Source organism: Rhagoletis zephyria, unplaced genomic scaffold (assembly GCF_001687245.7).
Source record: "Rhagoletis zephyria isolate East Lansing unplaced genomic scaffold, Rhagoletis_zephyria_1.1 Rzeph_scaffold_03709, whole genome shotgun sequence".
Classification (NCBI taxonomy): domain Eukaryota; kingdom Metazoa; phylum Arthropoda; class Insecta; order Diptera; family Tephritidae; genus Rhagoletis; species Rhagoletis zephyria.
Window position 1 is genome coordinate 46,078 of NW_016160792.1, and position 13,317 is coordinate 59,394.

At 41.3% G+C, this 13,317-nt stretch overlaps 2 protein-coding genes across 3 annotated transcripts; both read right to left on the reverse strand.

Moving 5' to 3' along the window:
- Positions 1-496: 496 nt before the first annotated feature.
- Positions 497-2,478, reverse strand: LOC108369494 (uncharacterized). 2 transcript variants are annotated; one of them, XM_017624617.1, is made up of 3 exons: positions 1,694-2,478; positions 590-1,663; positions 497-532 (listed from the first exon to the last, which is right to left on the reverse strand). In XM_017624617.1, exons 1-2 carry the CDS (start codon positions 2,087-2,089, stop codon positions 728-730), a joined length of 1,332 nt encoding a protein of 443 aa, XP_017480106.1. In that variant the 5' UTR covers positions 2,090-2,478; the 3' UTR covers positions 497-532; positions 590-727. The 2 variants fall into 2 exon arrangements, with proteins under 2 accessions (XP_017480106.1, XP_017480105.1); XM_017624616.1 differs by having other exon boundaries at positions 590-2,478.
- Positions 2,479-5,891: 3,413 nt separating this feature from the next.
- LOC108369493 (regulatory-associated protein of mTOR-like) lies at positions 5,892-11,970 on the reverse strand. Its single transcript, XM_017624615.1, is given in 6 exon segments — positions 5,892-5,984; positions 6,568-6,657; positions 6,660-6,717; positions 6,719-7,246; positions 7,249-9,026; positions 9,251-11,970. Coding segments are annotated over 6 exon segments (4,314 nt in total). The 5' UTR covers positions 11,103-11,970; the 3' UTR covers positions 5,892-5,976.
- Between the last annotated feature and the right edge of the window lie 1,347 nt (positions 11,971-13,317).

A 13,317-nucleotide genomic window follows, 5' to 3' on the forward strand; every position in this document is an offset into this window, starting at 1 on the left:
TATTTACTAGGGTAGGTGTTAATTGGTTGTTGGCCTTTTCTAGGTCATCTTCAATTCGCAGCCACCTGGGTTAGTTTTGGATTACCGAACTGGGCCCGAATCGTGATCGAATGATTACTCATTTCGAATCGAGTCAAATAAAACGACGGTTGTTTTGACAAAATTTAAATTGACGAAGCGCATTCGCTATCTAATGTAGTGATCTCAAAATTGAATTTCGATTCGGAATTTTCAAAATACGACCACCTTCTAAGTACCCACCAGTTTTCTATTAAAACTAGTCGCTCGGAAGAAAGGTTTATATGTCTATGCTATGATAAAGTAGTGACTCACCCCATTCGTTAATTTCGCGAAAGCCCTAGATGGTACGATGGGCGTTTTAGTCCGCCCTACTATTTGTTGTCGTCTGCGCTTAAAGTCTTCAACCAGGGTCCTCAACTCGGTCGGCGGAGCTTCAATATTGAGCGCCATGTAGCAGGAATCTGTGACCTATTTCTCCCATTCGGTAGCCACTTCCACCAAGTCCTCTGTGCTGTAATTAGACAATAGGTAAGTGCAACTTCTTTCTTATCACAATCACGGCTCTTACCCTGCCCTCTAACTTCCTAAATAGTATGAGCAGAACTTCGCTGAATTAAGTCCGCCAGCCGTAAGTCGAAGCTCTTGGACCAAGCCCACGTCGAACAACTCCTCATCCACCGTTATGAGGAGCTCGTTCGAAGCCAATTTATTGTATTGAAGATTTACTTGAAGGACCCACAGCATGAGCGTGTCGCTCGTCCTTCATCTCATTCTGCACTTCTAGTACCTCATCACCATCCTTAGCTGCCTCGTCCACTATTTTCAGGCCAGTCACGTTATCGAAACCTAGATCTTTCTCGATTTCTCCTACTTCTAGCGTATTTGTGTTATCGTCTTTTAGGTTACGCTTTTTCAGACGCAAATATACGCTTCCCATACCCCACGACATTTTGCCATACTCTGGGTACAACAAGTCTTCAGCCTCTTTGTTGATTTGGAGTATGTAGCTCTGGCCCTCATCCGTCGTCTTAGATACGTGAAGTACCTTCCAATCCCGTGTTGGTATATTCGGATTTTGTGCCTGTAACAAGCGCAGGGCGTAATCCGACTTCACCACGTAGGGGATCCATACCTTCGCCTTCGGAATTGTGGGGATCAGAACTCTGTCCACCACTTCTAAGTGTGCATTGTCCCCTTGCCTTTGTAGGTTTGGAACTGCTTGCTTTAGCCATTCCAGTGCTGCGCTGTCCTTGCATTTAAGGAGCTTGACCCCGTAAAACCAGCCTTCGCCGTCAAATGTAGGCATAGGTTTGCCCGGCTCTTCATGCATTTGCCTGATCATTAGACTCAATAGCTCACCCTCTACAGATTTCCACTTTTTAGTGGTCATCTTGCCATAGGGATCACTATGATCAAGCAGCGCGACAGTCAGGTGCTGCTCGGCTACCTCACTTAATCCTACAGAATCTGGGATCCCATCTATATCTTCGCCGTTCTTAGCTTGCGCGCTGCTCTTTAACAAAGCCGCCTTCGAAGTCGACGGATCATTGTCGTCGTGGTTTTCCCGCCTTACGGCCTTGTGAAGCGGTTTATCTTCGTATGTGAATCTTTTCTGCCGCTTGATATCCGGACTATCATTTTTCGGAGGGCGCTTCCTTTCAAACTCGCCACTAGCGTGCTTCTCCTCTATACTGTTTGGGTATCTCCGATTTGTTGTAGCATAATGTTCTCTATCGAGCTGTGCACGTTCTGACCTTACCGTCTCTCTTGCCCACGCTAAGCGCTCCTTCTCACGGTTTGTCGGGTAAACCACGGCTCCAAAGCGCTGGATTATGCGCAGTGCCGCTTTATATTGCGATAGAGCTTTCTTCCGCTCTCTTTTCCGCACCTTTTTGGCCTCTGCTCTCTCCGCTTCTTTGCTAGGGCTTGCTGAAAGCTCCCTCTCTCCTGCCGAGCTCTCATCACTGTTGGAGTCGTAACCCTCTCTTCTCCTAAGAGCTTTAACGAGCAACTTCCATTCATCTTCATTATTTTCGTCATTTATGTTTTTGTTTTTATTTGTATTCATCTTGGTCGTACGACCACCTGCCCGACGCGACGAGCCCAGTGGTCAAAAAATTGTGTGGGGAAATATATAGTCCACCGCAGTAGCGCCCCTTGCCACGGTAAGGCCACCGTTACTCCCTGAGGCGGCCCGGTTTCAGGAAGGCTCCGTTATAATACAGCCGAAATTCGACCCCCTGGCTGCAAATCGTCCAATAGGCACGGTAACGCGTAACACCCTGGATTAGGGGGTTGGCAGTCCTTGGTCGCTGTTCGCCAGCAGCCCTAAGCTGGAAAGAGGGTAGCGCAGAAGCTGCAAAAGCGGCTGCAAAGCGGCTGCAAAGCGGCTGCGTTACCCCAGTCCAGGGAAGGACTGATTGGCGATTCAGTTAAGCCTCCGCACCAACGGCAAGGTGCCTGCCCCAGCGGAGGAAAACAAATGTACAAGTTGACTCGAATTGGGTAAAAATTAACCCTAATAATATTTTATGACTAAGTTTTGATGACAAAAATGTGGAAATCCGAGAACTGTTTTGTCCCTCAATAGCATGTTTCAAGCTATAAATGTTGGTACAAAAACACTTTTCCCTTACAGAGCATCAGAGCTTAGTTAAACTAAACTATATAAAAAGTTGGTAAAAAACTTTTATGTGATTGAAAAATAATCAAAAACTTCAAAAAATTTACGTGGACAAACTAAATTTAAATTAAATTAATTAAACCCTTCTTGGGCTGTAATTTCAGAAAAGTAATTTTGAATTGACATTACGTATACGTACCGCACACCCCACTTTGTAATGGATTAGGGGAGTTTTGGCCGCTGGGGAAAATTATTATTTTATTTTTGTTTTTTAAGTGGCTGCCAAATTGTGGACAAATGACGCTTACGACAAAATTTTACTAAAGAAAATCCTTCATAAACTCAAAGCTAATTAATATTAAACATTAAAAATTAGATAATTTAAGAATTTTTTGAACTAGTAACATTTTCAGCGACTTTGGAGAATATCTATTTCGCGTTTTTGAGAAATTGCATTCCAAACTTCAATCGCGATTTCCCACAACCTGCCGACCAATCAACTTACGACAATCTTTTACCCAGGCGACGATACGTGCTGCCACATTCAAAAATGTGTATATTATTCATCGTTTTTATCGTTGCTTTTCTCATCACTCCTATCGTCGCTCATAGCTTGCGATCCATCAAAGAGTTTGAAAAGTTTGCTGAGGAGTAAGACTTCCCATGGCCAGATACATACATTTTATGCTTTCTCTAGGCCATAATTAAAATGGCTAAATATGCCTGGCGGCCTGAAAAAACGCTCTACGGTTTTCTGGCTTTGCCCAAGTCCATGCAATTCCAAATAAAGGGCAGATTAAAAAGGTGTTTTTAATTTTTTTGTTTTTTTTTTCAATATTACTTTACTTAGTTTATTTTTCGCAGAAGTTAGTTAAGTAGTTTATACATTGCAATTAATTATCAGAAGTATCAACTAATAATATGTACATATGTGTGTTTAATATATTTGTGTAATTATAAACTCTTGGAGGCCTGTTTAATGAAATCAAATTATTACAGTTTTATCATTTGAACACATTTTACTGTAATAGATATATAAACCCATTTAGTCACTAAACTTAAGGATGATTTAGTTAAATACACAAAAACAATAACAAACAATAATTGTTTTAAAACAGCTACGAACCTTTCGTTTGAATACAGCACAAGCAATTTATTATAACGAATTTTGTTTTTGTTTTTTTTATTTCGCGAAAATATTAAAATAAAAATTTAATTACTTTACTAATTGTTTGTTAATTACCTAACACTAATGTTTGCTAAAGAAATTGTTGTATGCAATACATATGTATAATTTGCGCAAGTTCTATAAAACAATTGATTTGCACATATATATATATATTTTTTTTTTAATTTAACAAATTGTTTGCTGTTATTTTTCTTGTTAATCTGCGTGTGCTGTTTGCGGTTCAGTTTGTTAATGTAGTCCTTATACATTCATATGTATATGCTTAGTTGTGTATGCGACTTTTCGCAAATTTTTTCCAAGCAAACTGATATATATGCCCATAGCCAAATGCAGAAATTCCAAAATGATATATGTATATTTAATTTAACATTAGCCTTCGGATCGGCTACATGAATGCTGTTCGCCAAAATTTGAAATTTGTTAAACTACGTGTCAGTCAATGGCGGACCCACGGGCGTTGTTTTAACACCCAAAACCCCCCCGGATCCGCCACTGAAACACGCACTATATGCGCTTTTACTGTGATCGCAAAAATACATATGCATATGTATATAACTTAGAGAAAGTGCATTCATTTACAAGTTGTCAAGTAACTTAGATATTCAGTGAAGTGCTTTTAAATGAAGCGACGATAAAGCTGCTGCCACGCGTTTTTTTTTTTATTTCCAAGTTCCAAAATATTTAAATTATTCGCGTTAGCTAGGCGTCTTGTGCACTAGATGAATATGGGTTAGCTAACGTATGTAATTGCATATGCAAAGCAATTAGTATATGTATACATATGTATATGGGCGTATAAAGAAGGTATACTTATTTTTTCTCATTTCGTCTAAATTAATAAGTATGTATGTTCTATTAATAACTATGTATGTATATATAAATATATATATAAGTTGGTGTGTATATGCAATCTTGATTTCATTATAAATTTTATGTGTGTTTGTATAAGCAAAATATCGCTGCGTCGCGGTTTTTTTTAGATTCTGGGCGGTGTTTTCGCACTTTTGTTAATTCAAGACATTTGACGTTTTCAAGCACAACAATTAACAATTACAGTTAGGTCACGACTCAAAAGGAGTGTCACTTTATCGTACAATAAAAGCTTAATTTAATTATATTGTATATTGATTTTGTTCATTCATATTTGTCTAAGGAAAGTTTACGTTTGTTCTCGCTGTTTTGATTGCACTGAATCATCTGATTATTTCATTTGTCTTTCAAAACTTCGTCCGACTCCCGTTCAATGTGACACATCTCTTTTAAATTGCAATTTGCTATAATTTGGGTATACTGATCTTTTAACGCTTTTAAGCTGCAGAGGTCTTGATCCTGTGGGCAGCCGGGTAGCCGAATCGGGCGTTCCTGATGCAATGTTAAAACCATTGAACCATTTTCTCTATTACATCTGAAATATTTTCACAAAATTTAATATAATAAAAATTGTTTTTTTGTTTTTTTTTTGTTGCACATACTCATATAGCACAAAAGCTAAATTGGTAGCAAACGCGTCAATCACACTAGTGCGCCAAGCGCGTTCACGTTTAAAATCCCGATATGTTAAAGGTTCTGCATCTTTGTAGAGACCCAGGTGTGCCAAAACCTTCAGCAATGTGCCAGAATGTGTAAAGTAAAATGTGGCATTTGGTTTGTGCGAATTCGGGCTGCAAGCAATGGAACAAATTCATTATACAAAGTGCAAAATACTAAACAATTTAAAAAAGTAATGGGAGCCTAGGGCGAATTGGAACTCTAGTCCTCCCTTTTCCTGCCTAGATGAGTGCTACTTACTCAATATATTCAAACATATTTTCCATTGCAGCACAGGCCATGCGATGCGTCAGTTCATAACCATAACCATCGTTCCAATAATACTCCAGATCTTCGAAAAATTCTAATGCTTTGATTGTGTCCCGATTAAAGAGATTACACCACACCGATAGATCTCGGCGATGATTCCAAGCTGTCTCAAAACCGCAAATAGTATAAATAAGTTTCGCCTCTTCGGCTGTAATGTTTTTGACTTGTGTGCGACGACGAATAAAGATTAACGGCATCAATCATTTCGGGTTCGTGCAGAAAACGTTCAGAATTGTCAAATGTCTTTGGATTTTTATCAACGTCGACCTTCCAGCGTTTGCAAAGTTTATAGAACTGCAAGTAAAGAAAAATGTTTTAAAATTATTTAAAAAGTAAATAAAATAAATAAATAAATTAGTGTTCGCTACGTGAGCCTAGAAACTCATATTGAAGCACATTTTGACGAGCTCCACAAAACCTAAACATGCAAATACATAGTACAATGTCAAAAAATAATAAAACTACTAATCTGTGTATATCTACGGAACGATAACTTTCAAAACTTCTGCAAAATCTTTGAAGGACATATGCATATCTTCGATGTTTTTGGAAAAGCGCCCATCGACCAATTGCAAAACCGGCTATCTTACGGCACTCAAATTTTACAGGGGAGCGAAAAAACTGTTTTCTTTGAAGGCATTGCCTGATAAGCGGCATTTGCTCCAGCTATTATTTTAAAAATTTGCCGTTTTAATAATGATTTAACGATTTTTATGCATAAATCTCGATGCCTGGAGTTCAAGGTTAGCTAATCTCATTTTTGCCACAACGGGGATTTAGGCGGTTTTGCAAAAACATCAACGATTTGTAAATGTATTGCTTGGCTTTCTTCCATCATGATATTGTCATAAAATTTAAATTGTCTCTTCTTATGTACCTGCAGCAGGTTCATACACCACGACCGTGTTGTCCACGCAACCGACCGCCAAGGCGGCTTTGTGCGCGTGGAACGACAAGCAAGTCGGTAGCCGATTTTTGTGCCCATAAAGCCCTCGGTGCCACGCAACGTATTCAGCGCTCGTCCGTCTTTCCTGATGTAGCGCAATGCCTTGCGCACTGCCGCACGCTACAATATCCGCCGATGCGTGACTAGCGATTACGGCCACATCGGAGCCCGCTTCCCAGCTGGACACAGCAGCTGCTTGTCGTAAATCAAAGATACGCACGCGTCCCTGTGCACAACCTGTGATCAGGGTGGGTTGGTTTTCCTTCAGGCAAACGGATAGTATGGCACCAATGTGTTCGCGAAAGACGCATATTCGCGCCTCTTGTGGCGCTAGACGCTTATCGAATAGCCGCACGCTGCCATCAGAACAACCTGCTGCCACAATGCTGCTATTCAAATTATAGGAGAATGGCGCCAATACGCGCACGCACGCCTCGCTACCTATCGGTATGTCACCGTGTTTCAGCTCTCGCTCTACATCCCAGATGCGTAGGAACCGCGAAATACCACCACCCACCACCAGGTGCTGTCTACATTGCTGCCAAGCGGTGACTATGCCGGTACGCATCAAGTCACGTCGGTGTTTCAACGAAGACGAACCAGAGCCGGACCGGAACCGGAACCGGAACCAGTACCACTACCACCACCGCCACCACTGCCACCGTGCGAACCATTATAAGCAGCATTCATAGCGGGGATACCCTCGAAGGCAGTTATTAGCTGTGACTCAGGTTGATCCTCAGTACCTGGTTGCCATACACGCACAACGCCATCCTCGTGACCTGCCAGTATCAAGCCAATGTCATGTGCATTCAGAAATTCAATGGCACTAACGCGAGCGGTTAAACTTTGTTGTTGCTGCTGTAGATACTGTTGCTGATGGTGCTGCATGTGCGCCGATGGCGACGACGATGAACCGCTCGACTCGCCGATGTGATTGCTGCTGGCTTGTGGCACATATGAGCGCACTGAATTGCGCACCCAATCATAGACTAGTACTTTCTCCTTGTAAGCGACGGCGAGCTGTGTTTCATATGGCAGCAATTTGACAATGGCAGGCGTGTGTTGGGTCTTTAGCATGCAAGTCTGCGTGTCAATCCGGCAGCCGCGCATGAGCTGATCCTTGGACTGTCGCCGCATTATTTCATTGCGGCAAAAACGAAATTGTCGGGAGCGCAATTCAGGAGAATTCGTATCTGCGGGAAATACCTGTTGTCCCTCTGTACCCTCGGCGGAGGCGTAGCGATTCTTACCGGGTCTCATAAAATACGAATTAGCCCATGATATGAACTCCGTTTGCAGGATCGGTTTCAGCGCTGTCGACTTCGGCTCATAGTTGCTTTCGCTCGTACTGCTGCGCGCTGAATGTGAACCATCACCACCGCCACCGTTGCCACCTGTATTCATGTGCAAACTTGTAGTTGCGCCGACTGCAATGCCGGAACCCATTAAGCCAGCACTGCGGCTTCCGTTTAGTGGAACACAACTGTCCGTCTCATCACCCATGGAAGTAGTACGTAATTTACGTTGTAATAGCGCCTGATGATCAGAGCTGTTCATCACATTCGCAGCTAAAAGCTTGTTATGTCGGAGCTTATTCGCCCAATTGCTGGCGTTTTGATGCCCCACCTGTACACCGGCACCTACTGGTGGTGATTCACCACTTAAAAAGTTGCCGCGTGTTGACGGGCTCGGCGGTAAGCTAACACTCGAATTGCACTTGTCGCTGGTGGCCTCTTTGGCGGTGATTAAATCGACCGACTTATCACGTACGTAAGCTATAATTTTTTGTGCCGTTTCTGCCACTTCCGGAAATGGATCATGACCAAGATTATAAATACCTTGCCACAATCGTAAAAATATCGCTTGAAATGGTATGGCTGTGGAGACCATGTTTGATATCGAACTTGAGCTAGCACCTCGCCGCATAGAAACGTGGCGTTCTAAGCTGTGTGTAGAATGGTGCACCACCGCTGGACTGGGTGCACCAGCCATACTATGGGCTACACTGGCACTACGCTCACTGCCGCTAACTGATGTTGTCAGCGCCAAATTAGGACTCGAACTACTCATTTGCTCCTGCATGTACACCGTTACGAACTGCGATTCAAACAGCAACACCATCCACTGCAGGGCCGCAGCCAGCTCCAAGCGCACCAAAGGAGACATGTCCTCCCCCACTGTATCCAAGAGTGTAATAGCAATTATGCGATCAATATTATTTGCGTGCTCTTCTCGATCAGTCACTGAACTAATAAATGTGCCCAATGCGAAAACAGCAGCTGCGCGAACTTCTGGTATTGGATCTTTGGGCAGGGGATATAGTTTTTCGTGTGCCAAATCTCGAACGCCGGACCATCTAGCTTTCTCGAAATTTTGCCAAAGCATGCCTAAGACAATTGAGTAAGAGTAGTTAAGAAGTATGTTATGAAAAAGTAGTATCAAGATGTCGCATATGTACTCTTGCAAGAACTTTTGGTTTGCTTAAATGTGGAGAAGCAAAGAATCAATTCTATATTATACAAAGTTGAGCGTTATTAATGTTCCACCTCCTCACAGCACCAAAGTCCAGCAAGGTTTTAATAAAAATTAAACAATTATCCAATCTCATTACCTAGGCATATAGCTAGCCATTGACGAAGCAGCCAACTCTCGTCGTTCAGTTGCTCCAGGCATATCGACACTAAGGAACCTTGCAAAGCGCTTGTTTTGCCCAGCAAAAAGTCGTTCACAATGCAAGCCAACACAAACGCAGAAAGCGTACGATGTTCCTTGGATACTGTTGTGTCTTGCAGAACAGACAGAAAGTATTTATGTTCTTTCACCAAGTCTACCTGACAATTCGGATCCACTGCTAAAATTTTTGCCCATATAAAAACGAGCACCGGTCGCAATTCCTTCGCCGAACTCTGCAACAGTTTAAGTACGTAGGGAAAGATGCCCACACCAAGTGCTAAATTTACCGCCCATGGGCCGAGATCAAGAAAACGTGCAAGTAGCTCTAGGGCGCGCAATCGATGCACCTGTGAAAGCAGCACCTGTAGTACAATAGGTAACTGCTCTGGCGGAGAGCGCGATTCGGATTCTCGATCTAGCCACACTTGGAACGCCGTTAGTTGTTGTTCAAAAAATGGTAGCTGCCGATACGGTGCACCTTTTTCCAATATTTCAGGCAGCTGCTGCAATGCGTAATCCACGACTAAATCCCAAGCGGACCACATGTGATGACGGAAGCATGGCGGTAATGCCGGATGCGATACAGGGATACAATCATGCGAACGTAATATACGCTCGGCGAGTAGAAAATTACGAAATAAACTGGCGACCAGCAAATCCTGGCGAAACAAACGCTGAAATAGATCGCGTGGCAAAGTATTCCATGCAATAGTGTCAGTGATGGCAGTAAATATCCAATTCAATTCTCCCATCATTGTCCGCCGGTCATTTACTTTCCCCGGTATCTTGTCGACTTGCTCGCTCTGTATGAGCGGAACCAGCTCAAATTTCTCTTGCATTGTATACCACTTAAGGGCGATATTTATTGGCGTGGTTAGGCAGGATGTGAATAAATCTGCTGGGAGATTGGCATTCATAGGCAATATCTCATTGACAGAGCATGCGGCCAAATGTATGCAATTTTTATAGCTAACAAATGGTGTTAATATAGATGGTGGCTGTCCAGGACCGCCGCGTTGACCCGATTTTTCTAAATCGCGTTCATGCTGTTCTGCAAATTGTTGAAACGAATTTATAATTATACCAGCGTTAGAGCAATCGTAAACATAAATTGATGGAGCACCCATCCAGCTTTGTAGCTCAAAAATGCTCAAAGGTATATATTGTGTGAATGTCTTGTTGAATACCCAAATTTCGCCATTAGCAGTTGGTTTAGGCACACCATGCCCATTGTAGTGGAAAAGAATGCGCTCGCCTTTTGCATTGCGCCGCAGTGATGTACACAGCTTTTTTACGTCTTCAGCTGTGGGATCATGGCATTTCTTATAGCGTGCGCGTGGCTGCCAACGCTCATATTGCATTTGTAAATTGTTTCCAATCAATTCCATTGCTTTTGGCGCCGAAACCGAAGAGGGATCGACCCAGCATTCTAAACGTGCACAGGGCTGTATCTTTACGACGTCTGGTGGATCAACGCCTATGTTCAGACAAAGCACTAACACAACACTAGCTGTTTTCATTCGCTCTCTTATGCGCCAAGCAACCGGCTTGCACCTTATGCCCTCAATCTTTTCCTGATGTCGTTTTGCTTGAAAGCAAAGTGGGCAATGTTTATCAGGTACTATGATACCAAAGGACCCATTTGTCAGCTGCTGCAACATTGGTAACATTTGTTGACTATCAGACATTGAAGTTTTGCGGCTGCCACTGCCGGCACAACCGCCTCCACTGCTGACACCTCCGATGACAAATGAAGTAGCAAGACGCCCATAATTCCGTCCACTATCCATTTAGCACGAGCACTATAGAATTTTTTGTATATACCTCGAAAACCAAGAATATCCAGCGAAATAGTTGATTATAATGGCCGTGGCCGACTTTAAATCCGATTCTGCTTATGAAAAACAATTTCCAAGGTTACAATTTTCAAATTGACCTGATATAAGCAATTATATTTGAAGTAGTCCTGCGATATCCAAAATTATAGCAGCGTCTGTACTTTTCAGATTTGTCGACCTATATCGTAAGGACTTTATTACGCCGTTCACAGGCCGCTTTTTTGCTTGCCCCCGCCCTTTAGGCAGTAGCAGCTCAGCACGCAAGAAATTTGTATTCGTTCGGTTGAAAATTTATTTGTTTTACTTGTTGTAAATCATTTGTTACGCATCCTAAAGCCACTGGATAACTTAAATGCGTTTGTTCAATTTAATTATGACCACTTTTTTATTCTTAATTGAAAACCACGTTAGACGGAAAAATACGCAGCATTCTTTCACTTCTTTACCGAATTTGACGTTTACACCACTTTCATTCGTTGCTTTGCTTTCTCTGGCAGTTCGCGTCTTTTATGTTTTCTACGTCAACATGCAATTCGGTTGCAGTTGGTAGAGTTGCCAAGTTCATCTTTTCAAATTTCTAAACTGGAGATGACTCAACAACTCACAACTCATTTTACTGATAGACGCTATCGAAAATGATTGATTGATGAATCATATTGTATTTTTTGAGGTTATTTGGTTTTTCTAAGGCGAATTTATATAAGGTGCCTGTATTTGGTTTGTTTTTATGCGCAAACGCGCCTTTTTAGCTATTCTACTCTCAAGGAATAAATAAGAAATACATATGCTCTCTTTCGCTCACACACTCAAGCGAAATACAAAATTTTGACATTTGGGTACCAGGGCAATGCACACCATCTGTTCTAGTAACACCACCTTATATGAAATCGTCTCGCGGTTTTCTGAGGGGGCGTACAATAAGATGGGGTAATATTTTCTTAAATATATTTGTACGTTTTTGTTCAAGAACTCGAACGAAAATATTGGAATAATAAAACATGCTCCTACTCAACATTTTCTATAATTTATTTCTAAAATATTTACCAAGGCGAATTTATATAAGGTGGTGTTACTAGCTCAGCTGATTTTGTGTATGTGTTTCCCCGCACGGCTTCTGATATCAAATTGAAAAATTTTGTTTGAATTTCTACACACACTCTTACAGATTTTGACAGTTTATACCGCCTAAGCAAAAACAANATATTTATATATTAAGATGATTCTTGATAAAATCGACCCCCTTAGTAAGGCACTGTGTGTCAAAACTATAATAGGCACTACTGAGCAAACCTTTAATTATTGAATCATGCATATGAAAACCATCGTACAGTTCCGTAAGTACCGTAACTGTCCTTCTTACCGTTATCTCTGACAGGCTGTGGGTATGTTTTTGGTAAGTGTATTGTTTTTTTGATTCAGTGTATTAGTGTATTTTGAATAAATTGTAATAGAAATGAAAGAAATTGTAAAAGAGCGAATGCCAAAACACAGGCGATCTTAGCTGTAGGCATTTTTGGCAATCAGCTGATAGTGTTTTTTTAACACCTAAAGAATGGGGTCCGTTGAACTAGAAAAGAAAAGAAAAATTGCAATTTTTTGATGCAAATTAACAGGGGCGGCGCTTAACGTGGAATTTTCAACATTTTTAAAAACTTTTATATCAAGTACATTTTTGGGCTCTTTCTGATAAACATATCTTTAGTTATAGATAGTTACGTATTTTTTTACCAAAACATGCATATCAAAAAAATGCCATAATTTCGTTTTTTACTTTTTCTCAAAATATGTAAACATTATATACATAAATACATATACATATATCTATGAAGGTTCAATAGTTTTCGAAATATAAGCTTTTGAAAATGTTGAAAATTCCACGTTTAGCCCAGCGTCGCCGCTGTTAATTTGCACCGAAAAAATTTACCATTAAACTCAGCAAAAGGGGGTGGATCACGTTCACTTTTTCTTGCCGTGTTTTTGCTCAGGAAACTCTACGATGATGTATATATCTCATGATCTTTAGTATAATGCGGCATTCCCTTTATTCTTTAAACGACGAGGAATTTTTTGACAAGACAGAAAGGTGTTCTGTGCAAAAGGTATTGCGGCCCTTTCTTTCGGCAACACAGAAAGGAGAATTCTACTTAGTAAGGATTATAATCCCTAA

Bases quoted from the DNA above. Each gene is read 5' to 3' on its own strand.
- LOC108369494 (XM_017624616.1), bottom strand. From the start codon at position 2,089: ATGAATACAAATAAAAACAAAAACATAAATGACGAAAATAATGAAGAT.